The following is a 22,453-nucleotide window of genomic DNA, read 5'->3' on the forward strand; positions in this document are numbered from 1 at the left end:
GCTGGAAGAGATACTCAGCATTTGGCGCTAGTCGCTCCTACTCTCCAGTTTCTATAAGGTCTGGAGAATGACTTTACCTCTGCTGGTTACCACAGCCACATCTGCGTGATACGCAGAGGGAAAGCTGCGTAATTTATGTTGTGTAAGACTACGATTATGAACTAGGATTTCACAAATCAAGCCCAGTGGAAACATAACCAGGAGAGTCAGTTGACTTGAAACGGAGCCCACATCTCTGTGCAGGATTTACTGCCATGCCCGTCTGGTTCATCCCATCATGGAGCATGCAGACCCCTGACTAGCCTTGGGGGCCAGATCCTTCACTAGTTACAGAAACCTGGGAAAACATACAGGGATTGAGCACCGGCAGCCAGTTCTGTTGGGTCAGCAGAGAGTGCTTTAAAAAACTTGAAATAGGACACGTTTGGGTAAGTGGTGGCCCCCACAACTCCCTATTTTCCAAACCCAGACATTCTACACATTTATGTGACTCCACCTCTGAATGTGTCACGCCTGAATAGAACCCTGGAGAAGCAAGTACCTGTACTTAAATATGTACCTTCCTCCCACCTCGACTACAGAAGCTGTCAGAAAGGGAAGGGGGTGTCATAGAGATGGGCTTACTGTGCTGGTCGCTCCTGTCCCTTGTCCCATCCACTGTGCCATCCGGAAGGATCCTCAAGAAGTGGCCCCCGTTGCTACAGTAGAGCAGTTTGGGCTTCTTGTAATTCCCTGGAGGCAGATTAAACTTCTCGGTCAGGGCTGTGAACGTGGTGATTTCCCCTTCAGCCATGGCTCAGCAGCTGCTGCTTGTGGCGCTTTCAAGACTGTAAGAAATATAACAAATCTGTAGTCGGTTCTTCCAGCAAAGGCACAAAATGCACTTTGAAGAGAGGAAGGACAGCTTCAGGGCACAGGGCTCCTGGGGAGTGAGTAAGCACAGCCTGCCCAGGTGATGCCCGCAGTCCGCAGGCCTGTGGGGCGGCTGGTGGTTAAGGAAGGATGGTCCCAGGCCTGGGAGGGGTTTCCAGGGCATTTCTCTCTTCCCAGTTGGACACAGCTTTGGACCAAACTGTGCATTTTTTAGAACTTCAAATTTAATCATTTGACCAAGGGGAAAAAAAATCATGTTTTGGTCCCTCCTTCTGGTCCACACACATCCTCAAATTAAACACCAAAGTTGCACTAAAATAACACCCGGGGTCTGGCTGAAACCCACAAAAGCTGAGAGGCCAGGACCAAGGTTCTGCCCTCCACCCTCACGCTGTCTTGATGAGGTACAGCGAAGCAGATAGCACAGATGGCCTGGACATTCAGGACCTGTAGCCAAAGGCACAGGAGGCCTTTCAGGGACACAACAGGGACAGCAAAGGGTTAGAGTGTTAAGGCAACCTGCTGGATTGACTGGGGGAAACAGAGCTGGAACCAGGGAAAAAGGCACAGAGTGGGAGTGAGTGGGGTTTGTAAAGGGCAAACACCATATCAAAGGAAATGTTACGAGACAGATTATGAAGGCTGTGCCTGGTCCCTGCCCATTCCACAGCTTCCCATAGCTTCATGTGGCTGAGAGGTGGGTCTGTCCCTTGCACACAGGCTGTTTTCATCCTAGCTATTTTCTAATGTGTGATAGAACACAGAAACCACCATGTTATATATAATATACCTTTAACATTGTATGTAGCCACTATATACGAAGTTATATTATTAATGTGAAAATGCATCGCTTACACCTCAGAGGATTAAAAAACAAAACCAATGAGCATTAGAACTGGTTAAAACATATACTTGCCCCACCATTTAGGAGAAGGAAGTGCCGGTGACTCTGAAAAGAAAGAGGCCAAAAAGAGACCAGGAAACTAACATGGGAGCTGCACCTTTAAAAAAATTTTTTTTTTATTTTTATTTTTTGAGACGGAGTCTCTCTCTGTAGCCCAGGCTGGAGTGCAGTGGCACGATCTCGGCTCGCCGCAACCTTTGTCCCCCAGGTCCCGATTCAAGCAATTCTCCTGCTTTAATCCCGGGTAGGTGGGATTACAGGAGTGCGCCACCATGCCTGGCTAAGTTTTGTATTTTTAGTAGAAATGGGGTTTCACCATATTGGCCAGGCTGGTCTTGAACTCCTGATGTCATGATCCGCCTGCTTCAGCCTCCCAAAGTGCTGGGATTACAGGCATGAGCTACCGTGCCCGGCCTGGGAGCTGCACTTTGTAAGTGTGTGTAGTGAATGTGATCATCAATACATATTGATTACCAAGTGGTCTTGGAATGAAAATCATCATCCTCATCATTAATGTATTTTGGGCTACAGGTTATCTCAAGTAATCTCACCATAATCCTTTGAAGTGGACACTAATATTATCCTCAGTTTTAATAAAATAAAACCAAAGCTTAAAGATGTTCAGTGACCTGCCCAAGGGCAACAGCTAGTAAGCAATGGAGCTGAACCGCAAAAGGAATCTGGGAACGGAAAGCCCCATGAAAAGGTTTAGTGACTTTATCAACACTAGTCTTTTTATGAGAAGTGGGGTTTTCACCCATTGGCTGGCGTGTACATCTGCCACCATTAACTTGTCATTCATATATTTATTCATTTGTGACCCAAAGGTTGGCTAGTCTCCACCAACAGCCTCTCCTTTTGCCCCCATGTCATCCATGAAACAGGACTCCATGCATCTCCTCCTTCTCCAGGAGAAGCCCACCCCAGCAGCTTCGTGAGCATCATGGAAGACCAGCAGCTACGCTGTCTTCCCTGCACTAACCATCCATCAGTGCCTGCAGCAGCCTTGTGGAGCTGCTGTCATAGGAGACAGTTCCCTCATAAATCGACACCAATTACAATAATTTGTCCTTAGGACTTTAAAATGAGGGCTCATGTTGGAAGCCTCCATCTGTTTTCTCTGCTCCTGGCATTTTAACGTGTCTGGTACATTTTTCCCACTCTGCTGCCACATGGGCCCGCCATTGTCCCTGGTTTCAGCTACTGTTGGAGGTGCCTCCAAGAACCCCAAAGAGAATTTTGCATATACCATATAAACTATATTTAAAGTCAGACCGTCCCAAATGTCCCCTTTATCCCATATGGTGAAACTTCGATCAATTCTTTTCGCATAATAAGCAACAGACAGAAAATAAATATAATATTACATATATATATAATTTTATTTATGTCAATTTCATAGAGAGGATTGCAGAGTTTACCTTGCGTAGTACAATCTCTCTCCATCCTCACTGTCTCTTCCAAACTTTCTCTCTTATCCATAAGCCTCTAAGTCCTTCTGTGCCCACCTCTGGCTCTCTTACTCTCTCTCCCTTTGTCTCTTCCTCTGTCTCTCCACTCACTCCTCTCTCCACCCAGCCTCTCATTCTAACTTCTCACTCCACTCCCTTCTGGATCCACTTCCAAAGTAAAGCAATTTAGCTCTTTGGATATCTTTACGCCTTACCTCTCCATTAGCACACAACCATCACCAGATTCCCCTTCCTTAAAGTACAACTAAGAGATAATGAATTTTTTCTTTCATTTATTTTTTCCAAGCACTTCCTAAGTTATGTACTTCATTTGGTACAGGAGACAATAATTATATACTAGTGGTTGCCACTTAACTGAACAGATAGTCATTTGTATTGTCAATCTCAGGTGGGCTGAATTTTGTTTCTCCTTGTCTCTGACTTCCTCCGGTGTAGGAAATTGTGGGGCAATTTCATGTTAAGAATGGCCTTTCAGGCCAGGCATGGTGGCTCATGCCTGTAACCCTAGCACTTTGGGAGGTCAAGGCAGGTGGATCACCGGAGGTCAAGTGTTGAAGATCAGCCTGGCTAACATGGCAAAAACCCATCTCTACCAAAAATACAAAAATTAGCCAGGCGTGGTGATGCGTGCCTGTAGTCCCAGCTGCTCAGGAGGCTGAGGCAGGAGAATCGCTTGAACCTGGGAGACGGCAGTTGCAGTGAGCCAAGATTGCGCCATTGCACTCCAGCCTGTGCAACAGAGTGAGACTCCATCTCAAAAAAAGAAAAAAAAAAAGAATGGACTTTCTTCTAGATCCACCTAGATTCTAGATCATGTGTGTATGAGCCATACAGCCCAGACTTAATCATTGTGGAGTTCTCACTGGCTAACTGACCTCGGCCAGAGCCCAGCAGGTCCTCAGGGGCCCCTCCCTCCTGACCACAGTGTACCTGCAGTTATACAAGGCCACACCTCTGCTGTCTGCCTGCTCCCCTCAGTGAGAGGGACCATCATGAGGGTGCCTATACTGATGTCAGATGGCTCCCCAAACCCTTCATATCCACACCTGAAAACCTGAAGGAGACAAGTAGGCTCCTGAAAATAAGCCTGGAGTCAACATGAAACTGACAGACAATGGTAGCTGGGATTGATGACTCAGCTGAAACATACAAAAAATGAAATCCCTTTTTGTTGCTAAAGGAAACCCCTGGGGCATGAAAAGTCCTTATTTTAAACTTTATTTGTAATTTACCTATAGTTTGAGCAGTAGTTGGTTCAAAGTTCCTTGCCAATCCACTATTTGTTAAAGGATAGAAATAAAGGAAGTATATGACGTGATAAAACCATAAGGCAGCAACCTTAGCAGGCCCTTGGAGATTTACACAAATTGCTTTAATAAATGAATCCATTAACTAAGTAAAATCAGGCATTAAGTGTAATGGAATTTTATAAGCTCTGCTTCTTGTTACTATTTTCTTTTTAGTGGCTGTCAGAGGAGGGGATTGTCTGTGTTGTGTTGGGAAACGGAGAAGATCAAGCCCGGCGAACTCCATGTTATCATTGTGCACGAAGCCCAGCCCTTTGAGATTTGGGGCACTGGGGAGATTTTAGGAAATCCAGATGATTTTTTTTGATTTATCAGTGACACCCAGGTTAGAGGAACACCAAGCCTATTGGAACATCTATGTTAAGGCTGACATACTTTATCAGCTGTGGCCTCTGGAAGGGAACCTGAACTCTGACACATGAACAGGATGTGGATAGTAAGCAACCACGTTGGCTCTGGGAACCTTGGCGAGTCATTCGCTGCTTCTGAGATGTTTCCTCTGATAATTCTCACCCTGCCTCTCACACAGTCGTCTGAAGGATTAAATGGGTGCAATATTCATACAGCACTTGAAAAATGGGACCTGACCTATAGGAGATAGTAGTAATTGGTTATGTTGAACTAGTTGGAGCCTGGTGTGATCTAAGTCAGCTGTGATTAAATGCTTAATTTAAAATGATTTTTTAATTGGTTTGAAAATAGAAGTTTTTCATTCCCATATTTGGCAGAAATGAGCTAAGCTCCTCCCCCTGTGATTAAGCCACAAACATAGCAGAGAAGATGAAGGACGCAAAGGTAAGCCATGGTTTCGTAAGAAAAAATCCTGGTCTGCATTTCAGACTCAGTTCTCAGCTTATCGACAGTTAATATAGTACAGTTACTATATAGTTATTATAGTTATTTGCAAAGCCCATTATTTCTAGGAAACATTTGTGCTCAGCTTGTCCCTGGAAACTAAGCTGGAAGGAAAGACGGTGATGTGTTAAGAATCAAAGGAAGGCAAACACTGACATTTATTTTTTAGTTTTGTTTTTAATCCCTGTCACTATGTAAGCAATGTGGAATACCCATGAAGGAGGATATTTTGCAAAGTGTGTAAAGCCACTGAAGGTAGATGTATAGACAGACACCTGCTAAGGTGATAATTGGATGTATCCTCAAACCCAGCACATACAAAACAGGCCTTAGCTTTGGTTCCAAATATGCTCTAAGTCCTTGTTCCCTGTGGCTATATGAATGGCATCACCCAAAATCTTAACTCTTCCTTAGAGATATTAACTTTAATTTTTGTTAAGTCAAATATACATGTTAAATGTTAAAGGTAACTAGTAAAAAAAAAAAAAAATAGAATGTATTTAGTCCAAGCAGCAACTGGTAGGGGTAAGGGGCATAAGGTGGAATAAATAAAACTGTGCTTATCTTCGTGACCAGCCTGACCAACATGGAGAAACCCCGTCTCTACTAAAAATACAAAATTATCCGGGCGTGTTGGTGCATGCCTGTAATCCCAGCTACTCAGGAGGCTGAGGCAGGAGAATCGCTGGAACCCAGGAGGCAGAGGTTGTGGTGAGCTGAGATTGCAGCATTGCACTCCAGCCTGAGCAACAACAGCGTAACTCCGTCTCAAGAAAAACCAAACAACAAAAACAAAAAAACCCTGTGCTATTCCAAAATAATCCAGAAAAAGAAAAAAAGGAAATAAAGTAAAAAAATTGCTCAAAATTAGGTGACCAAAATAAATCCAAATATATTTATAATCACAATAAATATAATGTGCTAAATTTACTAGCTACTTTTTTTTTTAAATCCATCTGCACTCTGATTACAAGAGACACATTTAAAACATAATGACATAGAAAGGTTAAAAGTAAAAGAATGAAAAATAGATACCAGACAAATGTTAACAAAAAAATAGAAAACTTGGCCAGGCACGGTGGCTCACGCCTGTAATCCCAGCACTTTGGGAGGCCCAGGCAGACGGATTACAAGGTCAGGAGATCGAGATCATCCTGGCTAACACGGTGAAACCCCGTCTCTACTAAAAATACAAAAAATTAGCCAGGCGTGGTGGCGGGCGCCTGTAGTCCCAGCTGCTGGGGAGGGTGAGGCAGGAGAATGGCGAGAACCCGGGAGGTGGAGCTTGCAGTGAGCCGAGATTGCACCACTGCACTCCAGCCTGGGAGACAGAGCAAAACTCTGTCTCCAAAAAAAAAAAATTGAAAACTCGTGTGGCTATATTAATATCAGATAAAATAGGTCTAAGACAAAAAGAATGACTAAAAATAAAAGGGATTGCCACATAATAAGTAGATTAATTCAACAGAAAGATATACAAATTCCAAACATGTATATATCTAATAACATAGCCTCAAAAATACATAAAACAAAACTTGACAAATATGTAAAGGGAAAATGACAACTCCTCAATTATGGTGGGAGATTTTATAATACATTTCTGTCATAAATGACAGAGCAAACAGACACCAAATATTAATAAGTATGTAGAAGATTGAAATACACCACTAGTAAATTTAATTGATGAGTGTATAAAAGAACCTTGTACCCAACAATGAAGTGAACTTCATTCTTATCAAGGACACATGGAACATTTACAAAAATTGACCCTGTACCAGGTCATAAGGCAAGACAACCCAAATAGAAGAATGTTTCATTGAGACTATTCTTTGGGCAGAATAGAAATCACTCCCACTCGTTCAGTTGGTGACAATGACCTTTCAGTTTTACCTTTTTAGTGTCTCCTAAAGCCATTCTCTTTTCTCCAGCCTCACTGCTGTTGCCTTAGCACAGACCCAGCACCTGTCTCACCTGGGCTGCTGCAGCAGGTCTCACCTTTCCAGCACTGCCTTCTTTCAATCCACTGTCAATTCTGCTGCTAGTGGCCATTCTAACTCATCACTCCCCCGCTGTAGATCTTTGACTGGGTCATTGATTTCCCATTGTTTTTCAGGATAAAACCCAGACTCCTGCCATGACCTGTGAGGATCTTATCATTAACCCTGTGACTTTTTCTCTTATTGGCCTCTTTTTATAGTCCCCCTACACCCTCATACTCACCCAGATCTTAGCCCAAACATTCTTCTGCTGCCAACAGTATTCTCTCTCTTGCTCTCTCTCTCTCTTTCTCCTTTCCTCCACCCTTTCACCATGGTCTGGCTAAGTCACACTCACCCTTCAAAAATTTAGCTGGATATTTCGGATATTTCCTCCTCAAGCAAGCCTTATTTGGACACATCCCCCAACCCTAACCTCCCTGCTCTTTCTTAAAATTCACATATACCAGTTTAGGTGGGTTCATTCCCCTGTGCTCTCTCAACGGCAGACAGCATTTCCTTTACTTCACTGCAGCGCTGGGTGTAATTCTCATCTATATCCCCCTGCCTAAACTCTTCAGTGATTTCCCATTGCTCCGGGACAAAAACAAAAGTCGTGCGGTGGCCTGCAGGAGGTTCAGCCCTTACTCCCCTTCTGCCTCATTTCCCACCGCATCTCCCTCCAAACTTGCCTTCCATTTTCTGATTCCCTCCCACCCTAGGACCTTTGCCCATGCTGTTCCCTCTGGAGTGATGTTCCTCTCTTTCTCTCTCCCCTGCTCCCCTGGTTAACTCCTAATTTTTCTTCAAATCTTAGTTCAACTCTCAATTCCTCATGAAAGCCTTTCCTGGCTTCCCTGAACTGAGTCAGGTTCCTCCAGTTCTCATAGGACCATTTAACATTTCTTCATAGCTCTTACTACCAGTGTTTAATTACACATTCACTCTTGTGATTATTTAATGTCTCTTTTCATGATTGGACTGTCAGCTCCATGTTAGTACAAACCGATTGGTCTTGCTCACAATGGTATCCCAGTGCCTGGCAAAATGCCTGGCACCTAATGGGCATTTGATAAACATCTGTTGAATAAGCAAATGAATGTAATTTAACTACGTATACTTGACTGACTCCTTCATTAGTCTCTGAGACCCTGGGACAGAAACTATGCCTTTTCTTTCTATATCCAGCATTGAGCAAATACCTATGCATAATTAGTGTCCTGTGAATTCTTGTTGATTGAAGGGTCAGTCCTTTCTCAGGAGCCTCTCATGGAACGTCTTATCAGACTACCTAATTAGAAGGTGATGTCCTACAGGTATTGACAAAAAAGCTAAGCCAAGAACCTAAATGTATTTTAATTGGGTTCAAATTAGGCCAGAATACCCTACCTTTGGTTAAAGGCAGGCTCAGACCCTGTCCTCATCTTGTAATACATACTTCCTTATTTCTTTAAAGAAAATACTATGGAAATTAAGGCTCTCAGAAAGGAAGTGATCAGCTCCTTTAGTCTCAAGTCTGAACTTATCTAACCAAGAAAAATATTTGTAGGGCCTGGAAAAAAAATCCAGGTTTTGTTATTTCTGCCAAGGCGTGTTAGGCTGGCAGGGACCCACCTTCCACTCCCTGGTGAAGGCAAGTTTGCTGAAGAAAGGGAGGCAGTGTGTTCTTTGCTTTCTTTTTCTTCTACTCCACCCTCTGTGATCTGTACTGGGTCTGAGGTAGAAGTGTAGCCATGGCTGACTGGCCTGGGCTAGTATCTCAGCATGCTGCCCCCAAAACCAGTTCTGTTCCATGAGCTGAAATCTCATCTTCCGTGGCTGACAGTAAACTGTGGACCTGACTATGGGATGGACTTGACAATGGTGTGCAGGAAACAGCTCCCACAAGCTCATGTAAGCCAATTATTAAATATTCAGGAATTTTACTATTATTAAACCATTAATATCTTGAAATTAACCCTGGTGAGAGCATTTATATCATAGAAATTGGCAAATGCCAGGACTTTTAAAATTCTCTCTCTCTTTTTTTTTCTCCTCTGATAGCTGGTTTACCCAGCATACTGCTAAACTTGGGTTTGAATCCTGGTTGGACACTCACTAGTAAATGACTCATTCTCACAGTGCCCTAGTTTCCTCATCTGCAAAATGGGGCTACATAACAGTAGCTACTGAACAGAGTCACTGTAACCTCAGCACTGGAAAACTTGTGAGCATTCCATAGATGTTAGCTTGACTATCACCTAAGCTGTATAACCTTTTGTCACCTTTTTTTTTTTGAGACGGAGTCTTGCTCTGTCACCCAGGCTGGAGTGCGGTGGCACAATCTCGGCTCACTGCAAGCTCCGTCTCCCGGGTTCAAGTGATTTCTCTAGCCTCAGCCTCCCGAGTAGCTGGGATTATAGGCGCATGCCACCACACCCGACTAATTTTTGCATTCGTTTAGTAGATACGGGGTTTCTACCATGTTGGCCAGGCTGGTCTCCTGACCTCAGGTGATCTGCCTGCCTCAGCCTCCCAAAGTGCTGGGATTACAGGCGTGAGCCACCGCGCCCGGCCCCTTTTGTCACTTTTACAAATCATCTGGTATTGATTTAGGATTGAACAAATTTGATTTTTCATATTTAGAAATATTTTGAGTCATTTCATTTTTAAGTTTTTTTTTTTTTCTTTTTCTTTCTTTCTTTCTTTTTTTTTTTTTTTGAGACAAAGTCTGGCTCTGTCGCCCAGGCTGGAGTGCAGTGGAGTGATCTCGGCTCACTGCAACCTCCACCTCTCAGGTTCACAGCATTCTCCTGCCTCAGCCTCCCGAGTAGCTGGGACTACAGGCGCCCGCCACCGCACCCAGCTAATTTTTTGTGTTTTTAGTAGAAACGGGGTTTCACCATGTTCACCAGGATGGTATCAGTCTCCTGACCTTGTGATCCACCCGCCTCGGCCTCCAAAAGTGCTGGGATTACAGGTGTGAGCCACTGTGCCCGGCCTTTTTTTTTTCTTTTTCTTTGAGATAGGGTCTTGCTCTGTCACCCAGGCTGGAGTGCAGAGTGCAGTGGTACACTCATGCTCACTGTAGCCTCAAATTCCTGGGCTCAAGCGATCCTCCCACCTCAGCCTCCCAAGTAGCTGGGACTACAGGCCTAGGCCACCATGCCTGGCTAACTTTTTTTTTGTTTGATTGTTTGAGATGGAGTTTTGCTCTTGTTGCCCAGGCTGGAGTGCAATGGCACAATCTTGGCTTACTGCAACCTCTGCCTCCTGGGTTCAATTGATTCTCCTGCCTCAGCTTCCCGAGTAGCTGGGATTACAGGCACCCGCTACCATACCTGGCTAATTTTTGCATTTTTAGTATGGATGGGGTTTCACCATGTTGACCAGCTTGGTCTGGAGCTCCGGACCTCAGGTGATCCGCCTGCCTCAGCCTCCCAAAGGGCTGGGATTACAGGCTTGAGCCACCACGCCCGGCTGCCTGGCTTTTAAAAATGTGTTTGTAGAGATGGCATCTTTCTGTGTTACCCAGGCTGGTCTTAAACTTCTGGGCTCAAGCAATCCTCCCGCCTTGGCTTCACAAAGTGCTGGGATTACAGGCATGAGCCATCACGCCTGGCCCATTTAGAAATATTTGAGGAGTATTCGAAAAATACCGTGTTCTAAGTGATAGGTTAGAACTTTCCATTGCCATTTATATGCAATGATGCACTCCTCTCATTTGCTTAGGTGCTCAACATGATGTGCTAGGGATGAATTTTCAGTATATTTCGTGGGTCTACATGTGTTACTGTTAAGGATGACAGAGAATGGGCTTAATAGTTCTTCTCTTAATAGTCTTTCTCTTCTGTTCTTTAATTTAGGATACTTTTAATTCTAAAGACTCCCCAAGTCACTGAGAATAAACTGTCCCCTGGTTTCTAGAATCGAATATTATTTGAGGGAAATCACGATGTCACATACTCTAGAAATCAACAGCTTCTACTCGGTGCCTGCCATGGGCAGAATGCTGCAGATGTCCTGGAAATTTGAAAAAGAAAAGAAAGAAAAAGAAAGACTTGAGATCCCTAATCCACAATTCTGACATTCAAAAAGCTCTAAAAGCTAGAAGTTCTTTCATAATAGATTGTGGCAAAACCTGGCCCAAACTGTCCTGAGACTTAAAGCCTATTTGTTCTGCTTTGTGTTAATAGTACTTATACAATCTGGTATAGTGACTAATGTGTTTGATTCTAGGGTAGTGTCCCAGACTGCACTGGAGTTGTTCCATAATATACAATATATACACCATACCACGTCTCTAAAATTACCCAGATTCTGGATTCTGAAACATATCTAGCCCAAGGCTTTTCAAATAAGGGATTATGGGTTGGTAGTAGAAATCAGTTGCTGCCTTTAAGGAGTTTACAATCTAGCCATATTAGACTCATCAAGCCATGTTTCAGATAAGAGGGACATAGAGGCTTGCATCTAGTGTAACTGGCAGGAAGTGGGGGCTGTTATCTGATCCAGCTGTGTCACCAAACAGCTCAGTCCCAGCCCCAACTTGCACACTTCTTAATAAAGAGTAGAGAACTACAAGCAGACACACACACACACACACACACACACACACACACACACACACGGGTGTCCTCTAGTATCCTTTATTTCTTCCCTTGATTCTGGATGTTTTTTCTCTGCAGTCTAGCTTATTCACCCACAAAATACTTCCCCTCATAGAGCATCATTCAGTTGGAGGTCAGGAATTCTTTTAAGTGCTTAGAGAAAACAGCATCCACTCCAAAAGGAAAAACAGAGTGTTCCCTGGTGCAATGGCGTGCTCTGCCGGCCCCCATTCTGTCTGAACTTTAATGGTACACCATGGTCCAAACCATCCTGCCGGCCCTGGGCCATCCTGAAGACCTGCACACATCTTAAATGGAAATATCCTTCCTGCAGACGGACACATTAAAACCCCAGGGCTTCACGCCAAATGCATAGTGATTCTGCAGGGGCTCTGGCAGCCCTTCACTGCCTCCTTTAGCCTTCTCTTACTGATGTGTCTCCAAAAATCTTTTGAATCTGTTGTTGTGCAAGTTACAATTTCCAGAACCAGCCCAGCAAGGACATTCCTTTCTCGAAATCAGCCAACCTTCCAGCTTATAGGAAGATGGTCTGTTTACTGTGTCTTTTTTTTCCTTCCCTCTTGACCTAGAATATTTAGCTTCTCCAGACGCAGTCTTTTGAAGTATGTGTTTGTTATCTCTTTAGAAACGCTGAGGGCTTGCCCCACCATTTGTTACTCAATAGCCGACTCCGGACCTACCCGTAAATAATGAAATATGTCCACAAATAATAATATAATGACCCTTTTTGAACATTTACTGTATGCCAGATGTGGTTCCAAGCACATTACATTAATTAATCCTCAAATTCTGTTAGGAAAGTATTGCTCTTTTTTTTGGCTAGGAAGGAAATGAATAGAATAATATTCTCTGTGCAATCACCTACCCTAGCCTGTTTTAATGCCCCAACGTTCCAAAGTTTAATTAACAGAAAAGGGAAGCTGTCCTCGGCTGAACTGAAGGCATTGTCTGAGTTCCCCCATTTGGCAGCTAAGGAAGCACGGCTCAGAAAGTTTACGTCATTTTTCTAAGGTCATACCACTAAATATTAAAAGTAACGGCAAAACCGCAATTACTTTTGCACCAATCTAAAACATGTTGGAGCTGAGATCTGAAGGTAGGGTTTGCTGACTCCAGAGTCCACTATTTTCATTGCTGAATACATGTGAATAAGAGAATAAAATGCCCCCTTGAACTGAGTGACCCTTGAGCTTCACTATTCTTTTTACTCTACCAGCCCCTGGAACGTGCACAGTCCATTTGTTCATGTTCTAAAGGAGATATCTGTTTTTATTGAATGGAACTTTGCAAGTTCCTCCCCTGATGACCTGTCCTCTTCACCCGGGTGTGGCGTCCCACCATCAGCACTTTCCTGATTGTCACTCTTGTGCCTCCTTTGGGCGACCCTTGCAGCCTGTGAGACCATCTTGGCCCTTGTCAGGGCAGCCATTTGCCATTGCAGATGAAGGGCAGGGGAGAGGCCAGAGACCCCTTCAGACTGGGTTGGAAATGTCACGAAAATGGAAATTCTCACAACCTGAGAGTCGTAGAGCTGGATTTGGGTTTCTGCTGTGTCATTAAGTTCTTGCAAACCAGGCAAGTCATGTAACCTTTCTGGTCCCCAGTTGTCTTCTCTGTAAAAGGAAGCTGTTAAGAGCTCTGATCTCATCACGGTGGCATGAGAAAGAAATAGGACAAGGCCCAGGAGGGGACTTGCATATAGTGAGTGCTAGGAAATGTCAGCTGTCATTATCCTTGTTAATATGAACCTGTTTTTAATGGGTTGATTATCTGAACTGTGATAGCAGCTGGGGTTTCCCGGAGCATTTGGGATGAATAAACAAACATCTCTGGATAACTGTCGTGTAGACACTATATGAGGTACTTCATAATCATTTTAAATTTGCTGTTTCTCTATCATATGGGCTAGGGCAACACCTCCCCTTCTTCTCCAGCCAACAGAAGTGTAATGCAGAGAGGCTGGACAGCTTACCAAAGCAAATCTGTGGCTTAGTCAATAATAAAACCCTCAGTTCCGAAACATCAGTTTATAATGTCATCCCCATTTCCAAGGGGCCGAGGCTCCCTCAAAACATTAAAAAATAAAAAGGACAAAACTCATATTTCTGCTAGGCAGACAATATCCAGGCATCTCTGGAAGAACAGTTAGCAATCCCAGCGTGTGGGTTTGTGTATTAAGGTGCTTGGATACGAAGAAGGAATGTAAACCCCGTGGAGCTCATTTCATATGTCAGACTCTGTGCTGGATCTTGAAAGGGGCCAAGGGGGCCATGGAGGCCCCAGCATGCCCCAAGCACCACACAGGAAGCAGGCAGGGGAGCAGGGCCCAGGATATGCAAAGGGACTCAGTTGGTGTCACAGCCAAAGGACAGGAAGAAAACAGTCACTTGCCCCAGTGCTAGCCTTCAAGGGCCAAGTTTTGCAGAGCCTACACTAGGACAATGTAAAATTATTTCTTTTTGCATTTTTTCTTTTTAAAGATGTGGTCTATTTTTAGAGGTTCCATATACTTGCCAACTCCATTTGATTCCACATAAACAGTCCAAAAGGAACCATTCTCCCTTTTGCACTGTTTGCTCCCTATTTTAGCACCACTGACGGCTCTCATGGTCCTGTGACCACATCACTAGTATTCTACACCTGGCTCCACTCACAACCCAGCTGTTGGCAGGCAAAGGAATCCTCCTTTATGGGAAGGAGATGGAGCAAGAGAACATCACCAAAGGCCCCAGGACATGACTGGTATCTGATAAGGGAGGAAAGGGCTTGGAGGTGAGTTAAAGTCTTGAATCCAAGAAGCTATACTAAGAGATAACTCTGCCTTGGTATCTAGCATCTTCAGGGAGGTGCACATTGCAGTCAAGATGCCATTTATCAGGGCTGGGCACGATGGCTGACACCTGTAATCAGCCGAGAGGCCGAGGCAGGCAGATCACGAGGTCAGGAGTTTGAGACCAGCCTGACCAACATGATGAAACCCCGCCTCTACTAAAAATACAAAAAATTAGCCAGGCGTGATGGCATGTGCCTGTAATCCCAGCTACTCGGCAGGCTGAGGTAGGAGAATCGCTTAAACCCAGGAGGAGGAGGTTGCAGTGAGCCGAGATCGCACCATTGCACTCCAGCTTGAGTGAAAGAGCGAGACTCCATCTCAAAAAAAGAAAAGAAAAGAAAAGATGCCAGTTATCCGAAAAACCATGAGGCTAGAGATAGCTGCCAATAACTATGGCAGTACACTCATCAGTCAAACATGGCCTCTCATGGGAGTTTTCTTGAACTTTGGCAGGTAGCTCAAAACATGGTTTGCTTTTATCCCTTCAACTCCTCATGGTTTCTCTCCTTGTTTCTTTTTTTCTAACTGACCTTTTAAAGCCATTTATATCCTTCATGTCCACTGCCCCCTGTCATGTTTAGAGATTAAAGAATCACTGTGTTGGGTGGGGTTGTTTGAAAAATGGAGAATTTTGAATTTATTGGCCTTTGAAAGCAGATTAGGCAACAAGAAGTAAGGAGGAACACCAGAGGGACTTCTCCTTGCTTCTCGGAGCTGCCATCTTTTTGCACATAATTCCTCTTCACATTCAAGATCCTACATACCTTGGCTCCTTCTTGGCATTGTCAGGTTCAGTGGGCTCTTATGAAATTTGATAAATCTAGACGTTTAGATAGGCCCCTGGGGTGGGGCAGACTGAAGGCAGAACATTTTCTAGTGTTTCATGATATTGTACTCTTGAACCCTCAGTGGTGAGAGTAACTTTTCTATAGATCTGTTCAAAACTTTCCAGTTACTAGATTGTAAAATTTTATACAATGTAGGAAGTTTGATAGGCTTGATTTGCAAAAATTATTTTTCTGTGTGTAACAGGGTCTTGCTCTGTTGCCCAGGCTTGAGTGCAGTGACACGAACACAGCTCCCTGCAGCCTTAAACTCCTGGGCTCAAGTGATCCTCTTGCCTCAGCCTCCTGAGTAGCTCGGACTACAGGCACGTACCACCACGACCAGCTAATTAAAAATGTATATATATTTTTTCAGTAGAGACGAGGTCTTGCTATGTTGCCCAGGCTGGTCTTGAACTCCTGGGCTTAAGCAGTCCTTCCACCTTGGCATCCTAAAGTTCAGGGATTATATGCATGAGCCACTGCGCTGGGCTGCAAAAATTTTCCTTCACACGTAGCATCTCCAGGCAGAGCATTTACCTCCGAATCCAATTGCGTTAGGCCCAGCCTATCTAAGGAAGCCCTCCTGACTTCCTTGTCCTCTATCTCAGACCGAAATGTATTTCTTTCATGATGTTTATGATAATTCAGGATCGTATTTACTTTTTCATTTACTTGTTGTCTGTCTCACTCCACACCATTGTATGTGCACACTAATGTAAGCCTTGTGGGGGCCCATTTCAAGTTTGTTTTGCTCAAATTATCACTGTTATTCATCCTTTCTTTATTATTATTTAATATTTTTCTATTCAGAGATATTTTTGCATTAAATTGAATTTTTAAAAAATACTGCATTAAAATATGATATTATATATACATATATATATATATATTTTTTTTTTTTTTGAGATGGAGTCTTGCTCTGTTGGCCAGGCTGGAGTGCAATGGCGCGATCTCGGCTCACTGCAAGCTCCGCCTCCCGGGTTCAAGCGATTCTCCTGCCTCAGCCTCCCGAGTAGCTGGGATTACAGGCGCCTGCCACCACGCCCAGCTAATTTTTAGTATTTTTAGTAGAGATGGGGTCTCACCATGTTAGCCAGGATGGTCTCAATCTCCTGACCTCATGATCCGCCCGCCTCGGCCTCCCAAAGTGCTGGGATTACAGGCGTGAGCCACCGTGCGCAGGCTAAGATATGATTTATCTTGAGTGCTTGAGTACATTTTTACCCAAAGCAAGTGTCTCCTACACCTTACCCTAGTCCCAGCTGTGTTAGCTGGCTGACTTCTCTGAGGTATGCTAATCAAGCCCTTGGACTGCCGTGAAGGGTTATCACATTTACATACTTATTACCAACCCCACTGTCCACAGTGGGTTTGATCCACCAGCAGCTCCTGTCTTACCTTCTGAAATAGCCCCGTCTTTTGTTCTTGGCCCCCTCCCATCACTTTTACACACAGAGCCAGAGAGATCTTTTACAGTTTATATCAGATTGGCTACTCCCTAGCTTAAAACCGTTCATGACTTTCCATTTCCATAAAGTAAAATCCAAATCCTTACCATGGCCTGTGAGACCCTATATGGTCTGGCCTCACCTACTGCTCCTCCCTCCCTTTGCCCCTCTATTCTAGCCACTGCATGTACCCTTGGGTCCTTGAGCCCACTATGGTCTCCTCCATATGACTGCCTTCCTACAAATTGGTCCCTCTGCAGCAGTGCCCTTCCCTAACAGTTTCCCATGGGCTGCCTCCCATGCCCCTTTCAGAGGGCAGCTGAAGTGCCACCTCCTCAGAGGTCTTCCCTGGCCTCCCCAACTAAGGTAAGTTCCTTCTCTACCTCCATGATTCTCTTTTTCAGCCTCTTGTTCTTTTCCTTCCAACATTCACCATCATCTGTAATTAATTATATATCCATCCATGCGTTTCCTTGTTTGACATCTTTTTCCCACACTGGACTGTAAGCTGCTGGAGGACAGAAGCCATGTTTATTCAACACCTTCTGCCCAGCCCTCAAACAATGGCCAGCACAGAGGAATTGCTCAGATATTTATTGAGTAAATGAGGGAGGGAGGGAACAAGTGAACAGATAAATTTTCAGCTTGTAGAATCTTGACCTAAGGACTCTGCTACACACTAAGGGACTTTCATGTCCCATTCTGCTCTTTGTTGTAATGAACTTTGCTCTTCTAAAGCAAGTGTTTTTCCCCTAGATTATTTTTATAGAAAAAAGTGAAGCAAATATAGAGATAATTATTGATTCTCGCTCATCAAGTCCCTGTTCCCTATCACCAACATCCTCCTGAGAGCCTGCTGCAGAATTCCTGGGAACCACAGGAAATACGTCCGCTAACCACTTGAAAAACACTTACAAAAATAGACCGGACTTGACCTTCTTCCTGTGGAAGGGCCTCTTTCCTCAGGGCAAACATTGCAAAGATATTTTATCTCTTCTTAGGAACCTCTCTTTCCAATCACTCTCCCAGCAGGATTTATCTGGACATTCTCAGAATCCTGTTCTGAAATTATTTCCCCACTGGCTGGGTCATCACTTGAGCAAATTGCTCATTTATTATTTCCATGCTATTGTTTTAAATGATAAGATAGAAATGAAGACCTGGGGGAACTATTGGGATATTTCAGTGCACAGATATTCCAGTAGGGGTAGCTTTAGTTAACACCTGTTGCCTCAGACTTCAATACACGTGCGCTGCCTTCCTTACTTCCTTACTTTGATCATTATCTGCTCGACTCCTTCCTTACTTTTAAATTTTATTTAAATTGGCTAATTTTTTTTTTTTTTTTGAGACAGAGTCTTGCTCTGTTGCCCAGGCTGGAGTGCAGTGGTGCAATGTCAGCTCACTGCAAGCTCCGCCTCCTGGATTCAAACGATTCTCCTGCCTCAGCCTCCCCATTAGGTGGGATTACAGGTGTGTGCCACCACCCCCAGCTAATTTTCTTGTATTTTCAGTAGAGACGGGGTTTCACCATGTTGGCCGGTCCTGAACTCCCAAACTCAGGTGATCCACCCACCTCAGCCTCCCAAAGTGCTGTGATTATAAGTGCAAGCCACCTCGCCCAGCCTAATTTTCTTATTTAAAGCAAGCTTTATCTCCCTGGTGTAATTGCAAACATTTCCTATAAATAGAAGGTAGTGATAAAGATCAATACAATGAAGCACAGCAATGGAATTGACTTCTGCTTAGATGCTGCCTCCTGTCTGCTGAGCTCTTTTGGTTATAAAGAGAGAAGAGCAGTTCTTCTAGGGAAGTTGAAAACATAATTGTCCCAAGCCAAGGTTTTCTCCTTGAATAAACAAAATGACTAAGGAGACTTAAAGATGGGGGCTTCCTTTCTCTCTGCAGTGTTGTTCAAAGATACTTCTCAGTACCACTCAGAATTTCTCTTTTATCAACAGGAGCACATGTACCATACTTTTGGGAAACAAATAATTAATATTTAAGGTCTGCTGCTTTAGTGTTGTTATCAGTTCACCAAAGCAGGGGACATCAGACCACCTACAAACGCTTAACTATAAGGGAGTGATATAAAAATTAGAAAATACAGATAAACAACAATGAAAACTTTTAAAAGATTGTCCATGATCATATCTGCCAGAGATACCTTCTGTTAACTTTTCTGTTTATAGAGATGTAAGCATCTTACAAAGCAGAATCATATATATATATATATTTAGAACTGTTTTATAACCTACTCTTTGATCTGACTTTACTCAATACATTAGGAATTTCCCCCTCATTAATAAACAGAAACCTACACCTTCATTTGTAATGGTTGCATAGGAGGCCACGATAGGAACACGCAAAACTGTGTCAACTAAGCTTTTATTGTTGGGCATTTAGGTTTATTTTATTGTTTTTTTAGACAGTCTTGCTCTGTTGCCGGACTGGAGTACAGTGGCACAATCTCAGCTCACTGCAACCTCCACCTCTCAGGTTCAAGTGATTCTCCTGCCTCAGCCTCCCAAGTAGCTGGGACTACAGGTGCCCACCACCACACCTGGCTAATTTTTTGTATTTTTAGTAGAGACAGGGTTTCACCATCTTGGCCAGGATGGTCTCGATCTCTTGACCTCATGATCCACCCACCTCGGCCTCCCAAAGTACTGGGATAGGTTGTTCACTCTTTATCACTATTATAAGCAAAACTGCTGTAGTCATCTTTGCCAACTATCCCATTACTTCCTTAGGAAGAATTTATGGAAATGGAATTACTGGGAGGAAGCACATGCATTTTGTTAAGGTTTTTACTCAGACGTTTCCGAACGTGTGTACCTGTTACAGGCTTGAGTTCCAGTTTTACTCCTTGACTTCTCTCTACTTCCTTTCTGATGTATGTGTCTGCTCTTTAAGGTAGAGGAGAAATTAATGTGAAAGTTTTAGATCTGCTGACTTTGGTGTCAGAATCCCCTCGTAAAAGAAGAGGCTTGCTTCCTTTGCCTAAACTTCCTCAGCAGCATTCATGGAATTTCCTTGCACCTATTTTTGTGCATGTGCCCTACCTGAGGGACACTCTTCCAGCAGTGTGGGCCTGTGACTCTAGCCAGAGTCCAGTGTGCCCCAGGCTCGTGGGGAACAGAATGCCCACTGCAGCATTGGCTGAAAGCAGCTTTGGAGTTGCCTTTTACCTTTGACTCTTTGGGGCCACTTTACTGCTTTGCTACACCACCATCAGAGGTGTCTCAGCTCCGACCTCTGTTCGAAGCTCATCCCCTGACTTCTGACCTGTCCTCTACTCCTGGCATCTGTTCAAAGCTTAGCTCCTCCATGAGTCTCCAGGCACTGATGACTTGGTTGAATCAAGACCTCCCTCTAGTGAAATCACCTCTAAGTTTTTTTTTGTTTTTTTTTTTTTTGAGATGGAGTCTTGCTCTGTCACCCAGGCTGGAGTGCAGTGGCACGATCTCAGCTCACTGCAAGCTCTGTCTCCCGGGTTCACACCATTCTCCTGCCTCAGCCTCCCGAGTAGTTGGGACTACAGGCGCCCACCACCAAACCCAGCTAATTTTTTTGTATTTTTAGTAGAGACAGGGTTTCACCATGTTAGCCAGGATGGTCTCGATCTCCCGACCTCGTGACCCGCCCGCCTCGGCCTCCCAAAGTGCTGGGATTACAGGCTTGAGCCACCGTGCCCGGCCACCTCTAAGTGTTTTATGTGTGTTCCTTTTATCCATTGTGACCACATCTCCCACTTATTAAATGCGGGGCTTTTGTGCCTGGCACAGAACATAGTGCATTGAAGTAATACTTGCTGAAATAAGAATCCAGCCAGTCTCCCAGATTGAAGTGAGGCTTGGCACAGCCAAGTTAAAAATGGCAGACAGTTGTGAATTCTTGCTCACTTAGCATTCCAAACGGTATCTTTGTATTTAAAATAAGAGACAGCCTAGATTCTGGGTAAGAAGCTGGCTGGAATTCAGACCCCTTGCCACTGAGCAGATGTGTGACCATAGGCCAGTTGCTAGCCTCTCTTGAGTCTGGTTCCTCATCTGAATAGTACTCACTCAAAGAGTTGCAAAGATCAAATTCGATAATAACATGTAGAGGTAATAGTGCAGTATGCAGCATAAGATAAGCTCACCACAAATAGTATTATTAATGTCTTTCATCCTTTGGGAGTTCACAAAATAGTGAAGCCTCCCTCCCCGGTTTGGACTGCCAAGCTCCTGGCTCCTGCACTCTTGTGAATAATGGGACTGTTTGACTTTCTCTAAAAATGTGCTGACTCCACCCTTCCACAGAGGAGGGAAAATAGTTGCTTTGATTATTGCTTCCCCCCCCCCCCCCCCCACAATTCCTTGTAACAAAGACTAACCAATAGTCAGGCTGAGTAATTAGCCAGAACAGGATAAGACTCACTAGATGTCACCAGGTCGATTGTTCACTGTTGCACAAAACTGTATAATTTGGAGTTCTTTTGATTTTCTTGTACCTTTTCCACTTAATTTAAGTATCAGAAAGGCAGAGACTGAATGTCTTAAGGAAGACTTACGCTGTAATGGTTGAGACTAGACTCCAGAGTCTGGGAGACCTGGCTCCTCCTGTGGCTCTGCACTAACTTGCTGGGTGACTTTGTGCAAGTCACTCCACTCCCCTGTGCCTCAGTTTTCTTCAGTTTTCTTGTCCACAGAATGGGGATGGTAATAGTACCTCATAGGGTGTTGGGAGGATTAAATGAGATAATGCATGGAAAACACTTGGCACATACTAAGGTCTCAGTAAATATGAGTTACTGTTATCTTCATCTTGCTCAAATCCATCGCCATCATCACCTTTCTATTGTACCTGGCACAGGCCCTTCCCTATGGGAGCAGCTCAGTCAGTGTCGACTTAAGTGAATAAAATGAATAGAATATGCCCCCCGCCCCTTCCACAGAAGGTGAAATCAACAATCTTCATTTTTCTGCATATCCGAAGTCAAGCTTATGGTGCTTTATTTTAAATGAGGTTTGCAGTGCCTGACGCTGGAATTCCCAATTACAGACCTGAGCTTCTTACCCAAGCTGCATCTTGTGTTACAAGGCACAGGACATACCATGGCACTCCCATCCTGAGCTTTCTTCCCCACCTGCATGGGAATCACATAGGTTCCCCCAACAGAGGGTTCTGATTTGCTAGACTGAGTCGGGGCTGGCACCCACATGTTCAGCAAGACTCCACTGGGGGTTCTGATGTGAGACTCTCTAGTCTGGGTGATATTTTTTCTACATCAAGATAGAGGAAAGCAGTGCAGCCTAGAAAGGAAGGGAAGGCTTGATTATTATTCTCTTTTTAGCAAAGCCACT

General features: G+C 44.1%; 2 protein-coding genes and 1 non-coding gene across 44 annotated transcripts in view; 1 reads left to right on the forward strand and 2 right to left on the reverse strand.

Annotated features, from left to right (window-relative positions):
• The window catches only part of ARHGAP26 (Rho GTPase activating protein 26), an 840,200-nt gene that overhangs the window by 224,427 nt on the left and 593,320 nt on the right, over positions 1-22,453 (forward strand). The window lies entirely within an intron of this gene.
• Positions 1-22,453, reverse strand: part of FGF1 (fibroblast growth factor 1) — a 110,816-nt gene that overhangs the window by 21,753 nt on the left and 66,610 nt on the right. For 33 of the 35 annotated variants that reach the window (XM_028849200.2, XM_078004070.1, XM_078004060.1 and 30 more), the window contains 1 exon segment: positions 625-827. In XM_028849200.2, coding sequence (XP_028705033.1) covers positions 625-793 — 169 coding nt within the window. In that variant the 5' untranslated portion in view covers positions 794-827. 35 annotated transcript variants of the gene reach the window in all.
• On the reverse strand, positions 12,808-12,944 carry LOC114679155 (small nucleolar RNA SNORA36 family). Its single transcript, XR_003730833.2, has one exon. It is a non-coding gene; the product is annotated as a small nucleolar RNA SNORA36 family (small nucleolar RNA).

The sequence above is a fragment of the Macaca mulatta genome, chromosome 6, assembly GCF_049350105.2.
Source record: "Macaca mulatta isolate MMU2019108-1 chromosome 6, T2T-MMU8v2.0, whole genome shotgun sequence".
Classification (NCBI taxonomy): domain Eukaryota; kingdom Metazoa; phylum Chordata; class Mammalia; order Primates; family Cercopithecidae; genus Macaca; species Macaca mulatta.